The 19,535-nt window shown below is 37.1% G+C and overlaps 1 protein-coding gene across 6 annotated transcripts in view; it reads right to left on the reverse strand.

Annotated features, from left to right (window-relative positions):
- FHIT (fragile histidine triad diadenosine triphosphatase) overlaps positions 1 to 19,535 on the reverse strand; it is a 1,558,201-nt gene that overhangs the window by 829,371 nt on the left and 709,295 nt on the right. For all 6 annotated transcript variants that reach the window (XR_016036236.1, XM_055414232.2, XM_055414233.2 and 3 more), the window contains one exon: positions 1,144 to 1,262. Coding sequence is in view for 5 of the 6 variants with exons in the window: in XM_088831802.1 (XP_088687928.1) it covers positions 1,144 to 1,262 (119 nt within the window). In the remaining variant the exon portion in view is untranslated. The remainder of the gene's footprint in view (positions 1 to 1,143; positions 1,263 to 19,535) is intronic.

A 19,535-nucleotide genomic window follows, 5' to 3' on the forward strand; every position in this document is an offset into this window, starting at 1 on the left:
ATATATATCATTTACTAGCTTATTGATATTATCATTAGTTTTATAAATTTATGAAATTTATTTAGGCTAAAAGTTCAAATCAAGAAATTTGGGAGTCTACCACAAAAACCACAATTATCTTTTGCTGCATGTTTTATCAGTAGTTACATGGTCAAGAAAGAAGATGATTCATCAAGTTTTCAAGCATTTTCAAAAATCCCATTAAAAAAATTATAACTCACTCTTGGAAAAAATCTTGACACCTTTATATACTCAAAATTACTGAGAAATTTATTTCAAAATAGAAGCATGTCTCAATGTGGAAATGCTTATTATCTTAAAATACAACATTTCATACTTTGTTGCCCTCTGCATAGTAAATTAAGTTGGGAGAGGAAATAAAATTTTTGAAGAGTTAGTACAAATGTCATCCATATCCAGTCACGAGTGATACTTTCAACAACATAAAAATAACTCTCCAGAGCATTTCACCAAATTCTGCCTCTCCCACTGCAAAGAATAAAGCTTCTACTGAAATCGATGGTCAGAGGGAAATAAAATACCCCACACCACTAATGGCACCAGACAATGATTTAGAAGCTGGGATGTTTTCCAAGAGAAAATGCCATCTCAGACTCTAACATAAAATATATGTATATATATATATATAGTGTAGTATATTTATGTGTTTGAATGCAATTAAAATTCATAGCTTGAATGATCTCCAAGAGGTAAAGAAACCAAGCCAGTCTCAAATCTTCATGGAACAGCTTACTTCCATATCACAAGTGTGTCACCCAATCTCTTACTATTAAAGTGCACACTTGATACCTGAAAACAAAGTGCTAATAAGGATATTCATTGGATCCATTTTAGAAGCACCTATTTATTTACACAACTACAACTGTGAAAAGGTCAAGCAAAAACTCACCTCCAAAGCCACAGTTGCTAAGCAACTCTTTTTCAGAAGTTCTGCAGCATCGATCAAGCATATTACTGGTGCCACCAACTGGATTCAGAATAAATGTGAATATTGTCCTATCTGGTTTCTCCAAAGGGGGAGGCAGGAGGATTCCTTGCTTACCTTTTTGGTCAGATACTAGAGGTTAATGTTTGTGTTCATTTGGTCTGTTTTCTCTCTTAAAAAAAAAAAAAAAAGGATACGTCCAGGTACCACAGGCTTCCGGTTCACCAGGGCAAAGGACAGTTCTGTTTTGAGAAACACCACTGAGGGCTTGATGAGATGTTGGCCAAATCTGAATGACATTTCCTCAGGTTGAACTCTGGAAGAGAAGAGGATGTAGAAAATGGACATTCATCAAATTCCATTGAGAAACTCAGATCACACACAAATTTAAAGAAAGCAGAGTCTATTACTACAGATCTTTAGCTATCAAGAAGACATAATTTAAGCTGCCCTACATTTAATGTTCACTAAGTTTGAGTGAACTCTGGGAGTTGGTGATGGACAGGGAGGCCTGGCGTGCTGTGATTCATGGGTCGCAGAGTCGGTCACGATTGAGCGACTGAACTGAACTGAACTGAACTGAACTGAAGATGTATTCTGGGTAAGTCCTCTTAAAATATCCCACTCTCCCCACCAGCGTTGGATTTAGTGTTTTCAAGCAAAAGCTCACACACAGACAACAAAATAGTCTTCTTAAATCCCTCTGCTCTTCAAGTAGCCACCTTAACTCAAATCCTCTAGGTCCAATCCATCAGGTACTGTTTTTAACCATCTGTTTCATCATTTTTGCTAAGCTGAAAATTTTCATGGTTAAGCATTGACTATAAACCTTCTAATTCTTAAAGAGGTATCTCTGGGGTCTCTCTTTTCTCAAATGATTTTATCTTTGTTTATCTAAAAGCAATTTATAAAAAGTACAAACTCTGTTTGACCTTGTGCACGATTACAAAAACATGCGTGTACTCCCAGAGAACTATTATAGCAAACTTTCAAAAATTAAGGAGAAAAAAACTCTGAGGAAAAAGAAGAAGAAACAAAATAGAGTTCAAAATGAAAACAATTCCTGGTTGATGTAGAGATAGTATGGAGCAAAGTAGGTGAAGTGTTTCATATCCTCTTTCCTAGGGAAGGCCACAGGCTGGGGTTGGGTAAGAAGATGGGGAAAAGCACGATTTGACACTTGACATCCAGGGTACCAAGGAATGATTTTTTATGAGTCAATGTCTGTACATGACAGAGTTTCTTTCTGAATGAAAGAAAACACACATCCACCTTGGGAAACGACTGTGGCTTTCTAATTCAGGAACAACCCTACTACAAAACTGATGAAAACTGAATCCTCATGGGAAAACAGAAATAGGATTACAAAAAGGATGACATAAGAAAATGGAGGACTGTTTTATAAAGCATACCAATAAATGTGCAGTTGCTTAATGGCTCTAATGTTTTCAGTGACCCAACAGTTACAGAGGACTATGCAAAATCCATCTACTTTAGAAGTACCCATATAGCCAGAATTTAATACATTTCAGGTACGAAGAAATAATATGGATAATTTGCCTCACTATACAAATACTGCTTTCTAGAACATCAATAACCTCAGATAGGCAGATGGTATTACCCTTATGGCAGAAAGAAAAGAGGAACAAAAGAACTTCTTAATGAAAGTGTAAGAGGAGAGTGAAAAAGCTGGCTTAAAACTCAACATTCAAAAAAAGATTATGGCCTCCAGTCCCATCACTTCATGGCAAACAGACGGGGAAATAATGGAAACAGTGGAGAACTTTATTTTGGGGGGCTCCAAAATCACTGCAGATGGTAACTGCAGCCATGAAATTAAAAGATGCTTGCTCCTCGGAAGAAAAGCGATGACCAACCTGGACAGCATATTAAAAAGCAGAGACAAAGGTAAGTCTTTGTCAAAGTTATGGCTTTTCCAGTAGTCATGTATGGATGTGAGGGCTGGACTATAAAGAAAGCTGAGCACCAAAGAATTGATGCTTTTGAACTGTGGTGTTGGAGAAGACTCTTGACAGCCCCTTCGACAGCAAGGAGATCCAACCAGTCCATCCTAAAGGAAATCAGTCCTGAATATTCATTGGAAGGACTGATGCTAAAGCTGAAGCTCCAATACTTTGGCCACCTGATGTGAAGAACTGACTCATTGGAAAAGCCCCTGATGCTGGGAAAGATTGAAGGCAGGAGGAGAAGGGGACGACTGAGGATGAGATGGTTGGATGGCATCACCGACTCAATGGACATGGGTTTGAGCAAACTCTGGGTGTTGGTGATGGATAGGAAAGTCTGACATACTGCAGTCCATAGGGTCACAAAGAGTGACACAACTAAGCAACTGAAGTGAGAACAAGTACAACTATCTCACAAAAATGAAAGGTCATTGTGGATATTGAAAATCATCTAACCAGAGGTTTTCAAGGTGTGTTCCCTGGAGCCATAGTATGAACATCACCTGGGGAAATTAGAAATGCAAATTCTTGAGTCCTCCTTCAAAGCTACCAAACCAGAAACTCTGGGAGAAGGGCCCAGAATTCTAAGCTTTAATAATATGTCTGGATCATTCAGAACCACTGGTTAAACCCAACTCTTCTCCCAGTCTTTTCCTACAAAATCTTTGCCAGGTAGCTGGCTAGCCTATACTTGAATATACACAAAGAAATGAAATTCACTAACCAATCCTTTTCAGATAACCAGCTTCAGCAATTACATAGTTGCCCTTCCTACAAGTTCACGTTTTTTATGGTTTGACGGATCATATGAAACAAGTATCATGCAAGTGGAAGTGCTTTAGTTATTTGAAGTTAACCTGTGTTTTTTATTTCCCCAAGTTTTTCTAGAATGAGCGTGCAATTCATTTCAATCATTCTTCAAACAGCATTAATTCAAGTTCTCTAAAGTTACTTGTGTATTTTTGCTCCCTTAGCATCCATTTTCCGTAGTTCTGGTCATATCACCATAATTTCTGTTTGGGTAGTATCCCACCGTATTCCATATGTTGGGTTCTTCCTACTGCCTGGTTTTAGGGATGGGAAAATGACGCAGGCACCCTTAGTCCTTTGTCAGATGACTGATTCAGGGGTGCTCACAGGAGAATAAATGGACCAGCCAAAGAAAGGATATTCATGAGAGGATGACTGCTCATACTATAGGGAAAGTGCTTTCTTTCTGCTTAGTTGCCGTGAAATTGAAAGACCTAAAGAATACCCTTGAAAGATTCTGCCTCTTATCAGAGCTAACACAGAGGCCAGGAAAACCAAAATACAGAGAGAGACCCATACCTGATGACACTGGTTGAGTATCTGAATCTAACAGTTCTGAAAGGACTAACATCCGAGGACTTTGTTTCCTCTACTGGATAGTTTTAGAGTTGACTTAAGCAAACGCTTGAGTTGATGAGCTACTATTTCCAATCCATGAAAGACTCTCTTCTGGTTTTCATTTTTCTTATTTTCACTTCATCCTCTATGCCCAAACCCATTCCTTCCTTTCCTAGCCGGGGCTTCATTTTTTTTTTTTCTTTTTACCAAATATAATGCTATATTTATAAACTTCACTGTATTTTTTTTATAAATACATGGTAAAGAGTCTGCCTGCAATGCAGGAGACCCAGGTTTCATCCCTGGGTCTGGAAGATCTCCTTGAGAAGGAAATGGCAAACCGCTTCAGTATTCTTGCCTAGAGAATCCCATGGACAGAAGAGCCTGGTGAGCCCCAGGCTACGGGGTCAGAAAAAGTCAGACACGACTGAGCAACTAACACACACTAATGCTGTATTTATAAGCTTCACTGTATTTTTCATAAATACTTTATGTGTCAAAGGATTTCCCTGGTGGCTCAGATGGTAAAGCGTCTGCCTACAATGCGGGAGACCGGGGTTCGATCCCAGGGTCAGGAAGATCCCCTGAAGAAGGAAGTGGCAACCCACTCCAGTACTCTTGCCTGGAAAATCCCATGGACAGAGGAACATGGTACCCTACAGTCCATGGGATCGCAAAGAGTCGGACGTGACTGAGCGACTTCACTTCACTTATATGTCAAACTCCATGGTTTTAAAATTTGTACAGAAGTTGTATCATGCTTTAAATCTGTCTTTTTCTCTCACTGCTGTTTGAGAGAATGTTATAAACAGATGTAATTCACTCTTTCTCACTGCTTATTCTCTCACTGTACTCCACTGTCATTGTGCTAATCTATTCTTTCAGTGCAGAAGAATTAGCTTTCTCAGTCTTCTCACCACAAATAACACTGAGATAATCATACTTACATATATTTCTGTGGACATCTATGCTAGTCCCATTATTGGGTTTTAGGTTATATAGATACTTATAATCTTAAAAACATTATGGATCATTTTGCATTCCTAGAACCAATATATGCAGATTTCTATTTTCCCACACCCTTGTCAACACTTGAGAGTATCTGATTTCCAAGGTTTTACTTCTATGATAGGCAAAAAGGCATTTCTGAATTTTAATTAGCTAGTCTCCAATGTGAATTTGCCTGTCAATGTAGGAAACACAGGTGTGATCCCTGGGTCGGGAAGATTCTCTGGAGGAGGAAATGGCAACTCACTCCAGTATTCTTGCCTGGAATCCCATGTATAGAGGAGCCAGGTGGGCTCAGGGTCACAAAGAACCTGACACGACTGAGCATGCATGCACACAGTGCAATCTGTGTATATGTGCATTTCTCTTTGTATGAATCACCAATTCATACTTTCCCCTCTTTTGTCTTGGTTTTTTCCCTATTTTCTGATTTTTTGGAGTCCCTTGTATATTTAAATATTAATCTTAGTGTATTAAACATGACAGTTGTATTTTCACCATCTGTTAGTTTTTCTATCACAGATTCCATTGAACAAAAGCATTCATTTTGATGTATTCATCAACTTTCTTCTCATGGTTTGTGCTCTGTGAACATTTCACAACAAACCCTTTTCTACTGTAAGATTACAAAAATGTATTCTTAAATTTTCATCTACCAGCTTCATATGTTCACTCTTAACAGTTAGGTATTTAATCTACTTGGAGCTGTTTCTGACATACAGAAATGGTTTCATTTTTCTCTTTTTGTGTACCAACTTTCCTAGCACCAACTGCTGGAAATGATTACACTGAGTCCCCCTATGTACACAGGAGTGAGTCTAGACTTTATTATATATCCTTTTCTATGCTAGATGCTAGAGAACAGGAGGAGACTTTTTTTTCTATAAAGGGCCAAGTTCAGTCTATCTTGTCAGCATGAAAGTAGCCACAGACAATAAATAAAGGAATGGATGTGGCTGTGTCCCAATAAAACTTTATTTTTAAGAACAGAAGGCAGGCTGCATTTGGCATGTGGACTGTAGTTTGCCAACTTCTGCTATATATATATATATATTAATGCCTTGCAAAGTGAAGGTCCTTCTTTATCTATTTATTCTCTTATATAAATATTAGATTCAATTATACCCCTTCAAAACAACTCTTGTTCAGGCATTGATTAGAATTACAATGAGTTTAAATTTTATTGGAAGAAATACAATATCTTCATAATATTCAAACTATTTATTATAAATGCTGCATTTATGGTCTATAATTCTATAATAAAACCCTTGTAATAGGGTTTTAAATTTCCCTTATATGTTTTATGAATTCTTTTGTAGATTTATTCCTAGATAGCTTTTAGTTTATGTCAGTATTATAAATGGTATCTTATCATAGTTTATAATTGGTTACTCCCAATACAGACAAAAGCTGTTGATTTATTTATGTTGCTCTTATGAGTTGGCAACCTAGCTGAATACTTCTATTGCTAAGTTTCTGCTGATTCTCTTTGGTTTTCTAAATAAATGATTTTATTATGATTAATAATTATATCTTTCAGTTATTCTACTGATATCCATTTGTCTTACTACATTGGTCAGGTATCTGGTAATACATTGATAAATAGCAGCAACACAAGTGTTCTTGTCTTGTTCCCAATCTTAACAAGAACGAGTTTAAACTTCTGTCTTTTTCCATTAAAAATGACCTCTGCTATAGATTCTTAGGATAAAGCCTTTATTAAGCTAAAAAAGTTTTCCTGTTTCCAGTTTGGTAAGAGCTGCTTCTATTTGAAAAAGAAAAAACTTTATTAAACGCTTTTTATCAATGATCATGCAATTTCTCATTCTTTGCCATTAATGTGGTAAATTACAGTAAAAGATTTTTTAAAGCACTGAAACATCCTTTCACCGTTATGATTAATTCAACTTAGTCTCAAGGTACTATTAGTATTTTTTAATACATTGCTAGATTTGAAATATTTGTGTTTTTAATGTCATAAGTGAATCTGGTCAATTTTTTTTACTTGCTTTTTGTTTTCAAAATTAAAATTAAAAGTTGGCTTTTATTCTTTGTTCAATAAGAAGCTGTGCAAACAAGAATTTTCTGTTCTATAAGAGTTAAATAGAATTCAGTGGTCAAACTGTCTGGGCCTCTTTTTATATTGCAGGGAAGATTAAGTTTTGATAATCATTACATGCAATTTATTTAATCGTTGTTAAGTTTTTCTTCCATCAGTTTTTTTTAATCCATACATCCTTTTCATGTAAATGTTCATCTGTACTGGTAAAAACGTACATCCTTTTTAACAGAATATTATATCCAATTTATGAAATTTTTCAGAGGACTACATTTTGGTTCTTTGCTTTTATTAATTTTCTCTGTCCCTTATTTTCCATATTTATATTTGTTTCCCTTTTTTTCTTTCTTTGTTTTCTTCAGGTTACCATGTTACAGTTTTTCTAATTATTTGTGTCATACATTGAGCTTACAGAGTTGCAGACTTTCTAGTTTTTTCTTGAGTAACAAAAGCTATATATTGCCATCAAAGAACTCCATAGCTATCTCTCTCAGTTTTTGAACTACTGTGCTTTTATTATCACTCAGCTTTAAAATTCTGCTATTCTTGTTATCTTTTCCTATTTAACCTGAGGGTTATTTCATAGTATGTCTTTTCATTTCAAACATATGGAACACTTTTGCTATCTTACTATTAATAATGACTGATTTGAAAGTACTGTAGTTAGAGAAAAGAACCTCTATAATGTTGATTTGGTAGAACGTGAGGCTTCCTTCCTGATGCATTAAAATTTGAAGCCTGTGCCTAATCCACATGCCCTCCAAGATACAACATATTCTGCATTGGTTGAGTAAGAAGTTCTGCATACATGGTAGAGCAAATCATTGCTTGTTTTCCACATCTTCCTCTGCTTACTTTTTGTCTCGTCTCATCAGTTTCTGAAAACACTGTATTAGATTTCTAGCAGCAACTGCTTCATCAATGTCACATGCCAGAAATTACTGTTTTCTACATTATGGCATGGGCATATGTCCCTGCTTAATTTATTCCCTTCATCTGTTGTCCCTTTTTCTTTTTGTCTGTATTTGACAAGCGTGAATTTTTCCATCCCCTTATCTTCCACCTGTGTCCTTTTAAATTTTTTTTTTATAAACATAGCATTTTGCTTTCTATACATTGGATAATCTGTCTTGATTAGTTTAACCTCCATACATTTATCTTTTTGTTTCACTTTTTTTCTCCTCCCCCTACCTTCCACAGACTAAATCAAGCTTTCTCCTATGTTACAAAAATTACACATTCTATTTTGTTTCAATAGTATTATTCTCATTTTATTACAATCCATACTAATGCTCAATTTCCTCATCAATATCTAAAAGCAGACCAGTATCTCTATCCTTAGCATATACTTAACATCCCTGGATCTCTTTCAGATCTTATCCCCCATCTTCCCCTTGTCCAATTTCTGATGTTTTAAAATAACATGATGCTATAATTTCAAATAGTTACTGATATGCTGGTTTTGTTTTTTGGCCACTACTTACTCTAGGGATCATAATTTTCATATATCATATTTTCAGAGATTCCCTTACACCAGGCAGCAGTGGGCTCAGCACTGCTTCCTCTTGTAAATTTTAGCTCCCTCTTTGGTTTTTGTCCCCATGCCTTTTTTCAAAGCTCAACTATGCTTTTGAGTAAATATTTGTATATTTTATGTACTATTCCAAATTACTATTTTTAGGGAACAATTTTCCAATATCTACCCTATAATATTCCTGGAGACAAGTTGTCACTGCAGCCTTCTGTGGTCTGTTCTTATAAAGACACGAGTCATTGATTCAGGGCCCCCTCCACCCCAGGATAACCTCATCTTAACTAATTATATCTGCAAAGATCCTATTTTCAAATAAGATAGTTCTTTCAGTGATGATATTATTCATCCCACTACAGACTATGTTCCTGATTTCTACCATTTGGATGTCTATTAACCTTTTCCACATAAGGTCTTTAGTTTTCAGTGGATACTTTATATTCTTGGTTGCTATTCTTTCCAAATATTCCTTGACCTCAGTTTACTTCTCTGCCTTTCAGGGATTCTATCTGTTGGGGTCCTGGAAGGCCACCCCAAAGTGTGCCTCAATGGCATACTGATCATTCTGTATTAAAGCTACTTAAGCAATAGCCACTGTAAGAGGGACACTCTGACCCTCACCATCTGTGTCCCTGAAAGCAGGAAGTAAATCTCCCCTATGCAAGGTGCCTTCCTAGAATTTGGAGGTAGAACTCCCTTATCCCCAGAGATAGGGAATTCAGGCCAAGAAGCCTATATGAACAAACCTTGTTACTTGTTTAATTTACTAAGGCAAGTCTAAACTGTTTAGATTCTTCACTGATTGAACACCCCAAACCTGTTTATTTGTCTTGTCAATTCCTCACACATTTATCTAAAAAGTATAAAAGCTGCCTGCTTTGGCCACTTCTTAGTTCCTAGACGATGATGCACACAAATGAATATTATTTTTTCCTCCTGTTAGCTCTCTGGGGTCACTTGTATCATGAGTCCAGCCACCAGAATTCAAGAGGGGTAGAAGGGGAATTTTTTCCCTCTCCAACATTTCTAACATCTCTATTCCTTCTCCCTCTCAAGTCTTTCTTCAGTTTTCTCATATTTTTTTTTCTTCCTGATGTCTTTTGGGAGATGGCCTCAATCCATCTGACTGCTGATAAGTATCAGCATGAACATTAAGTCTTCAAGGATGCTGGTTCCTAGTGTTCATGTTAGGTTTAATTATGACCCATCTCTGCTCTACTTGAGGCTACTTTGCCTCTCACTTGCCTCCTTTTCAGCCATCACTCTTGCCAAAGAGCTCCTTTATTTCTACTTCTCTTCTTTTCATGAGTTTAGCTTGCCAACGATTTGAAATTTAACTGCTCTCTTCACTATTCCTTCCTTTTTGGTACATCCAGACAACTCACAAACTACCCATTGTTGAGAGGAAGCATCAAGAGGTGGAATAAGTGTCCAAAGCACATAAACTAGAGTCTTGGTTCCACCACTCCCCGATCCTCAGTGATTCACTGAACTTCTCACTCTCAAGTGTCTCATCTGAAAGTAAGAGATGGCAGATACTATACAGCACTGGAGAAGGAAATGGCAACCCACTCCAGTATTCTTGCCTGAAGAATCCCATGGACAGCGGAGCCTGGCAAGCTACAGTCCACGGGGTCACAAGAGTCAGACACAACTTAGAGACTAAACCACCACCACCACCACCATACAGCACTGGGAGCTACACTGAAATCTTGCAATAACCTGTGATGGAAAAGAGTCTGAAAGGGAATGTGTGTGTGTGTATACATGTAGAACTGAATCACTCTGCTGTACACCAGAAACACAACCATTGTAAATTACCTGTACCTTTATAAAATTAAAAAAAAATAATGGATGACAGAGCACATCTCACTATGTCTGTTACATGACATAGGCAGCCCAAAATGGTAATATTTTTATATTTCCTTGCTCACAACCAATTCTGCCTCTTCTGCCCACTTGCAATGCTAGCAGACATGCTTCCTCAAGTTTTAATTTCAGTGGAGAAGAAAAGTACTCCAGTAACTATAAACAGAACAAAGGGAGAAAAGAATAAGAGCCAACATTGTGTGATGGGAAGATTCCGACATCTCCAGAATCTGAAACTGTCTGCAATTCTGAGATAAATGTTAAATACTTCCCTCTCATATGAAAAGTACAGAAAGCAATTTATTTTACGGGAAAGTAAAACCGTTGAATCTTTTTTAAAACCAAGCAAGATGGCTGAATGTACCATATTTTGTGAAATTCTCAGGGAAAAATCATCTCCTGGGATCTATTTCTTAATAAATGTGAAGAAGATAACTTCTGCCATCCAGAGAACCAAGAATTGTGTCAGAGACCTCAGTGTAAGGCTTCAGACCTTAGTCCTACTCGTGGTCTTAGCTAAGACAGAAGTAGAAGGGACTAGGTTCATTCCAGAAATTGACTGAGGCCTGCATGTGTCTCTATAAAAATAATGACAGAAGTAAATATATTAAAACTCAAATCATATTTTTAGCCAATTAATTTTTATTTTTTTTAACTTTATTTTTAAAAAATTTTTTTTATTGGAGGCTAATTATTTTACAATATTATATTGGTTGGTTTTGCCATACATTGACATGAATCTGCCCCAGGTGTACATGAGTTCCCCCTCCTGAATCCCCCTCCCACCTCCCTCCTCCCTTTTCCTCCCTCTGGGTCATCCCCGCACACCAACCCCGAGCATCCTGTAACATGCATCAACCCTGAACTGGTGATTCGTTTCACATATGACAACATACATGTTTCAATGCCATTCTCCCAAATCATCTCACCCTCACAATTAATTTTTAAATTTGTATTTCTTAGTAACAAGTCATTCTGAACTAAAAACAATCAACTTTCAGGTATTTAATGAGTCTCCATTTCCCATCATTTCGGCTACAAAATCTATCTGTACCCTCTCTTGATCTCTCACCTTCTATAACCAATCTCTACCCCTCTATCTTCCATAATTTTTACCAGCTAGTAGCATCATACTATTTTTAGAACATCTTCAAAATTTAGTCAACAGAAAGGAAGTAATGAAAAGCTCTCTGCTATTCACATTTAATTTTGTGACTCAGTGAATTTTATCAGTCACCTCTTCAATAGGGCTAGATAGGTGACCCAACATGTAGTGGGAAAAGTTTCAACAGCCACAAAAGCAAATGCCTCAAAATGTGAAATTTCCCCTATTGACAGCAGGAGATGACAATGGCTCACTTTAGAGTAGATCAGATTTCTTCCTGATTTGCCAACAAACGTTATATTCATGTCCAACTAAAATAAGTATCACAGGCTTCTAACACTGAAAAAAAAAAAAGTCAACCCTAGGATGCAACTAGAGTTTGTCAAACTAAGTGAAATCAGAAAGAGAAAGACAAATACCATATGATATCACTTATAAGTGGAATCTAAAATGTGACACAAATGAACCCATCTATGAAACAGAAACAGACTCACAGAGAACCGACTGGTGGTTGCCAAGAGGGACAGCAGTATGGGAGTGAAGGACTGCGTGTTTGGGGTTAGCAGACATAAACTATTGAGTATAGGATGGATAAACAACAAGCTTCTACTCTACAGCACAGGGAACTATATTCCCTGTGATAAAACATAATGGAAAAGAATATTTTTAAAAAATGCCTATACATATAAAACTGAGTCACTTTTCTGTATGGCAGAGAGAAGGCTCAACATTGTAAATCAACTGTACTTGAAAAAAAACAGAAAAATAAAAATCAGTCCTAGAGTTTTGAACATAAAAGGACCAAAAAGATTATTTAAATCCAGTCCTCTCATTTTAGAGATGCTGATTAAGTCTAGCAAGTGACTGACTCAAAGTCATTTGGACCCTTATTGGGTCCCCTTCAGAGGACCCAATTGTTTACAGAGGACAAACTTGGTACTTTAGGACTTCAGAAACTCCACTTTCAGAAAGGATGAATTAAAGTTAACTGTCACTTTAGGGGATTCCTTAGTGTGAAAACCATATGACAATACCTTCTTATATCAACTGGTGATCCAGAATATATGTCTGTTACTTTCACAATATTTCACTAAATGGAGAACCCAAAATATAAACTCCTTTTTGAGAATGTGCATCTTAAAGACTCAACAACTCAAGTTTGAGAAACTCGGGACTTCAGCAGATGACCTAAAAGGCCAAGTTCATGAGGATGTGAAGTTCTAACCAACAGACCATTATTCCATGATTATCTTTCCCTACAGTAAATGATTTCTTTGGGATAAATGAAACGTGGAACTACTTCCATAAGCACCATGGTAGACTGGCTACTCAAAATGTGGTCTGCTAGTCAACATCTGTGTTACCTGAGAGTTGTTACAAATGCATATACCCACCCCAAATCTACTGCATCAATCTGTATTTCAACAAGCTTCCCAGTTGTGTTATATGCACAGTAAAGTTTAAGTATTTCCCCAAGCACTAGTTCCAAAACTAAGTTTATTGAAATTATCTTGGGAGCTTTCTAAAACAATAGATTTTTTGAACAATAGAAATCTCTATCGTAGCCCAACCCTCTAGCAGAACCTCTAGGATGATGAGGTTAAAAAAAAAAGCTCAAGAGTCAGTCTGTGAAACAGTGATAACAATACTATCGCTTCTCAAGGACAGACATAAAGCACTTAGTAAGTATTCAGTAAATGCTGGTCATTGTATTAATGTTAGCATTTTACCCTGGCAAAAAGTAATATCCAATTTTATTCAATAAACAATTGTTACTTGTCAACTAACAAGTCGGTTAATGGCAAGTTGCTTGGAATAGTGCTTTTCATATACAGGATACATAATTTTTAGTTACGCAAAATTTTTTTAAAAAATTTGGCACTGCACTACCATTAGATGATTGCTGACACCTCTCTGTATTAGAGACAGAGCAATGTCAATTAAAAAGTAGCATATGATTCAAGGTAGATGTAACAACTAACAGTAACTCCTTATTTCATCATTCTAGAAATTTCTTTATAACAACGTAATCTCCTGAAAACCCTATGAGGAAGGTCCTTCATACATCAACATTTATGCATCTCTTTGATTACTTCTCATGTATCAATTCCTACATTTAAGAATCACTGTGTTCAAAGGATAGTGACCTTTCAAGGCTATGGATATGTACTGCCAAATATCTCTCAGGAAATGTTTCTATAAATTTAATTCAAAACTAATACAGGGAGAAGGGCCATTTTCCCATAATTTTGTCAACACCAGGCATTCTGATTCCACAAATCCCTAATAAAAATTGCTGTTACTTAAAAATATCTTGTAGTATAGTTAGAAATGACTTCTAAGTATTCTAGCTAAAACAATCTGCTATGAAAACTGACATCTCCTAGGCAACCAAGAAGCCAGACATGATGAAAAGGAAATATTGTTCTTTTGGTTTAAAGAATAAAAAACATGTATTGGAGCTTGGTTTATTCCATAATGGGAAAATATGTGTATTTTTACCTTGAAAAATAAACATTATTCAATTATGGCTAGGAGTGACAAGATCTACTTTAAAAATAATCTATTTTTATATCCTGACATGATTCAGCAAATAGCAGCAATCTAAACCAATCCTAGAAGACATGACCAATCCTTTTGGGGGGTCATTAGAAGAAATCTACTGCAAATAACTCCAGACACTTCTACCAACAAGTAAGTAAGTTTCTATTTCAATGCATTTCATTAAAAAAGGAGGCTCAACTGTTAAGCAAAAATGTAAATACATTTGAAAGCTACTGGCTAACGGATCCTAAGACTAAACTCAACAGGAAAAATGACTTGTCATCTGAGAAACAACAGCATTTCTGATGGCCAGGCTCTCAAACACATTTTATTGATGACTTGAAAAGCAATCAAGGTGTATAAACGGATAGCTGGAGATAAACATTTAGGTTTAGATGATTGATGAAACATTCTAGGCTTACAGGCAAACATCAAAATTCCACAGGAAACAATCTAAGAATATCCCACAAGAAGAACAAAAAGAAATAGAAGACAGCTTAAAGTGTCTCAGAATTCAAGCAAACAAAAGTAACATTTTAACACAAAGAAGAAAACCCAAATTTTAGTAAAATGTATTAATTCATCAACCCATGGTGTCACTAAAGACAAATTTTCAGTTGTTAGCAAGTAAAAAAAAACAAACAACTGAAGCTCAGCTATTTATAAACAGAAAACACACAGATATTTCAAAATGCCAACTACTACTTCAGTGTCTCATTTCATCAGCTCCTCCCCTCCCCGCATCACCTTAATGTTTTCCAGCATTTCCTTGTGCAGCATCTCTAATCTCACTCTCACTGGTTCCTTCCCCTTCTCAAACAAATATCTTCAGGGATTGATTACACTGAAAAAATCTTTCCTTGAATTGGTTGGTCCCTAAACGGAAATCACTAATTTATTCATTCAAGAAACATTACATACTTGCTGTATTCTAGGTACTATTCTACTGGTAAACACGACAGCCCTGCACTAATAGAGCATTCTAGGGGTAGAGAAGAGGGACAGTAAGTGGTGGAGACCACAAATCAGTCAGCAAAGCAACAATGTTTCTGATTGTGAAGGAAATAATCAAGAGCAAAAATAGGTAGAGAATTCGAGGGGGTGGAAGGGATTGGTTCAGAGAAGATGGAAAGGGAAGATAACATCTGACCTGAGACTTGAATAAGGAACAGTCTGTATGTTCCTCTGGGGACAGAAGTTTCCTGATGGAAGAAACAGCAAATGCCAATGCAAGAATGAGATTCGGGTCTGAGAGGAATGGAAGGAACAGTGGGATGGCAGGATCTGAGAATAGAAAGCTAGACAAAGAGGTGATGGGCTGGAAAGGTGGACAGGGACCAGACCAGAAAGGGCCTAGACCGGTGTTCCAGTGAGTGAGTGATGAGAAATTTATAAAGATTTAAGCTACAGTGTGTTCAGTTTTCAAATTTCAATTGAAAATAAAAAAGATATTTACTATTGTGCATAAAAATCATCTCAGCAGCTTATAAAAGATCCCCATACTCCAGTATCTTTTCCAAAGGTTTTTAAACATTGAGATACAATTCACGTATCTTAAAGTTAACCATTTTAAACTGTATAGTCCAGTGGTTTTCAGTATTTTCAAAGTTTTGCAATTATCACCACTATCTAGTTTCTGAGTATTTTCGTCATTCCCAAAAGAAACCTCATGTAGTTAATCCACACTTACGGCTCTCTGCGGGCCCTGGAAAACATTATTTTGTCTCTATGGACCTGCCTGGACTTCCCTAGTGGTGCAGTGGTAGAGAATCTGCCTGTCAATACAGGAGATCCATGTTCGATCCCTGGGTTGGCAAGATCCTCAGGAGTAGGAGATGGCAACCCCCTTTAGTATTCTTACCTGGAAAATTCCATGGACAGAGGAACCTGGTGGGCCACAGTCCATGAGGTTGCAAAGAGCCAGATACGAATGAAGCACGCACACACTCATGGCCTTGAGCCTACTCTAAATATTCCATGTAACAGAAGCCCTTTTGTGTCTGGTTTCTTTCACTTCTCAGAACGTTTTCAGTGTTCATCTAGGTAGCATTTTTCAGTCGTTGATCCCTTTTAAAGACTTAATAATATCATATTTCAAGTATATTCTACATTTTTTTAGTCCATTACTCAGTTTAGGACATTTGGGTTGTTTCTGCTTTTTGACTATTATGAACAGTGTTCCTACAAGCATTCGGGTTTAAGTTTTTAATGTGGATCTATGTTTTCAGGTCTCTTAAGGTGGTGGTGGTTTAGTCGCTAAGTTGTGTGTGACTCCTGTAACCCCATGGACTATAGCCCGCCAGGCTCCACTGTCCATGGGATTCTCCAGGCAAGAATACTGGAGTGGGTTGCCATTTTCTTCTCCCTCAGCTCTCTTAGGGATGTAGCAATACTTAGGAGAATTGCTGGGTCATACGAAAACTCTTCTAGGGAACAGCAGAACTGTTTTCCTTGGTGATCCCATCATTTTACCTCACCACCATCAATGAATGAAGGTCACAATTTTTCAGCATCCTCACCAACAGCCCATTACAATATATTTTAATTTTATTGGTCTGGCTGAGAACTGGACATTAAGGGCTTTTTTTTTTTCTAGTTTTGTTATTTTTCAGAGTTCCCACAGTAATTCTATTGTTCATTGAAAGCCAAGAACCCCACTGCCAATTTCCTGACGAGTATTTACACCTATTCCCTGAAGTGCCCCAAAGCTCTTTGGACCGACACATTCTTGCCGCCACCCAACCCTCAGTAATGACATCTGATTTGTAGCTAATGAGAGAATGAAAAATGAATAAGGAGGGAAAAACCTTATATTTATGAAATACATAACCTTTTATTTATATAATTATATGTATAACCTTGTATTTATATAATTACAATAGAACTTGGCACTCATGCTATACAAATATGTCATTTATTTTCAAAGAAGAGCAAGCACACATATTAAACTATTTTAAAGTCATTTGCATGAAGGTGTACATGTACTTACGGGAAGCCTGGAAGTTAAGAATGCTTTTCCTCTGAGAAAATCGGTTTGGAATCAGTTCTATTACCTTCTCTGCATATTTTTAATTTCTGCTATGACTATGTGCTAGAGAAGATATTTATGGATTTTTTTTTTTTTAAATATCCTTGTGTAATATGAATTGCCAACCCTCTTCTCCCACTGATCCCCTGGGGACATGGCCTTCAAAAAGAGCCTACCAGCAAAAATATTTGCTCCTAGAGCTCTCTTCATCAAGTAGAAAAATATATAGGGAATGAATGGATGACTTCTACATGTTTACTTTTCAACTTGACCTTGAGTATTAAACACAATACCATATGTACAAGAATGTATAAAATCTAAAATTATTCACATCATTTTAAAAATGCATCCTGCCAAAGCAAACACAGGTGGCGACAGTCTTTAAGAACAGCATCGAGGCCTGGAGCCATTTAGAAAATCAACAGCCTGTCCTTGTAGATAACCAGCTCTGGTGGCAAAGAGAGAAGCCTGAATTAAAAACTAAGATTTCTCAAGTGAAGGACAAAATACAGCATGCCTTCTCAGTCTGATGGAAGCTGAGATTCATTCTCAGGAGGAGAAATCACCCAAACCATATCTTCAGTGGACTGCAATGGCAGAGGGGAACTTACAGGTTATGGTTTGAAAACAATACTTCTGGGGAGCTCAAACCTGTGCTCTGTGACAACCGAGAGGGGTGGGGTGGGGTAGGAGGAGGGAGGGATGTTCAGGAGGGAAGGGACACATGTATACCTATGACTGATTCATGCTGATGTATGGCAGAAACCAACACAATATTGTAAAGCAATTATCCTTCAATTAGAAACAAATAATTTAAAAAAAAAACAAAACAGTACTTCAGGAAGAGAATTACAGGTTGAACAATCACCCTAGTGTCATTTTATCTTTCTCGAGTAAATTTTCTACTGCATTCCCATTCTACAGTATTCTTTACATCGTCATAAAAGACTCTCAAGACTTCATCCCCATGGATATATATGTTGGAAGATCTACTTAGAACTGATGCCAGAAGTAAGGTAAATCTATCAGCCTCGATCTTCCAGAAGCAGGAATTGCATGTTATCATCCCTTCATCAGGGCACAGGCTGCTCAGAGGTTAAAGTGAAAGTTGATCAGTTGTGTCCAACTCTTTGTGACCCCATGGACTGTAGCCTGCCAGGATCCTCTATCCATGGAATTCTCCAGGCAAGAATACTGGAGTGGGTAGCCATTCCCTTCTCCAGGGAATCTTCCCAACCCAGGGATCAAACCAAGATCTCCCACACTGCAGGCAGATTCTTTACTATCTGAGCCACCAGGGAAGCCTAGAGGTTAAGAGACATCCAAGTTCCTTTACTTTTAAAAATTTTACTTTACCGTAAATTTTTAAGGCTTCTGGTACATTAAAAAAAAGATGCCAAGGCAAACTTACCCAAATTGTGTTACATTTTAAATGTTAACAGTGAACAAATTAAAGCTCCTGACATGAATACAAAACAATGATTACCATCGCTTCACAGAGGAAAGATGGTTTCACCACTTTTTTAAACTAATGTGAAGTGCCTGAATTTTTGTGATGAAGCAATGTCACTCACAGGTTTTCACTAAAATTGGAACAGTAAGGCTAATTACAGTGTCAATTATAGCTCCTGTGTCACTAGCGATTTACAGATGGACATACTTCTATTTTAAGTGTGTTACCATATTCAGGAATTTCTAATTGTGCTATTCAGAAGATAATTGCATGATGGATAAAACCTAGTAACAGTCTGCCACAGGTGGTATGATCCGGTAAAGGTACAAGTTCAGACATGCATGAGGATCTTCCTTCAGTCCTGTTCAATAGCATATGGGAAGGCCATTTAATGGTAAGATCTGAGTTCACATCCCTCAACCCAAGGCCACTCTGGACCACCCATCCAATGGCTTCTCCCAGGTCCTCAGAAGATGTTGACTAAACGAAAGCACAAACCATCAAATACAGCCTCTAGTTAGGTCCTCACCAGACCTACAGCAGCAGCAGATAATCAACAGAAAGTCTCACTCACTAACCCCACTACTGCCTATTTCACTATCGACAAAGACTAAAACATGAATCTGAAGTCAGTCTGATCTTGATCCTTCTTCCCTC

This window comes from Moschus berezovskii, chromosome 24 (genome assembly GCF_049115385.1).
Source record: "Moschus berezovskii isolate FMDL1 chromosome 24, NW_MosBer_1.0, whole genome shotgun sequence".
NCBI lineage: Eukaryota > Metazoa > Chordata > Mammalia > Artiodactyla > Moschidae > Moschus > Moschus berezovskii.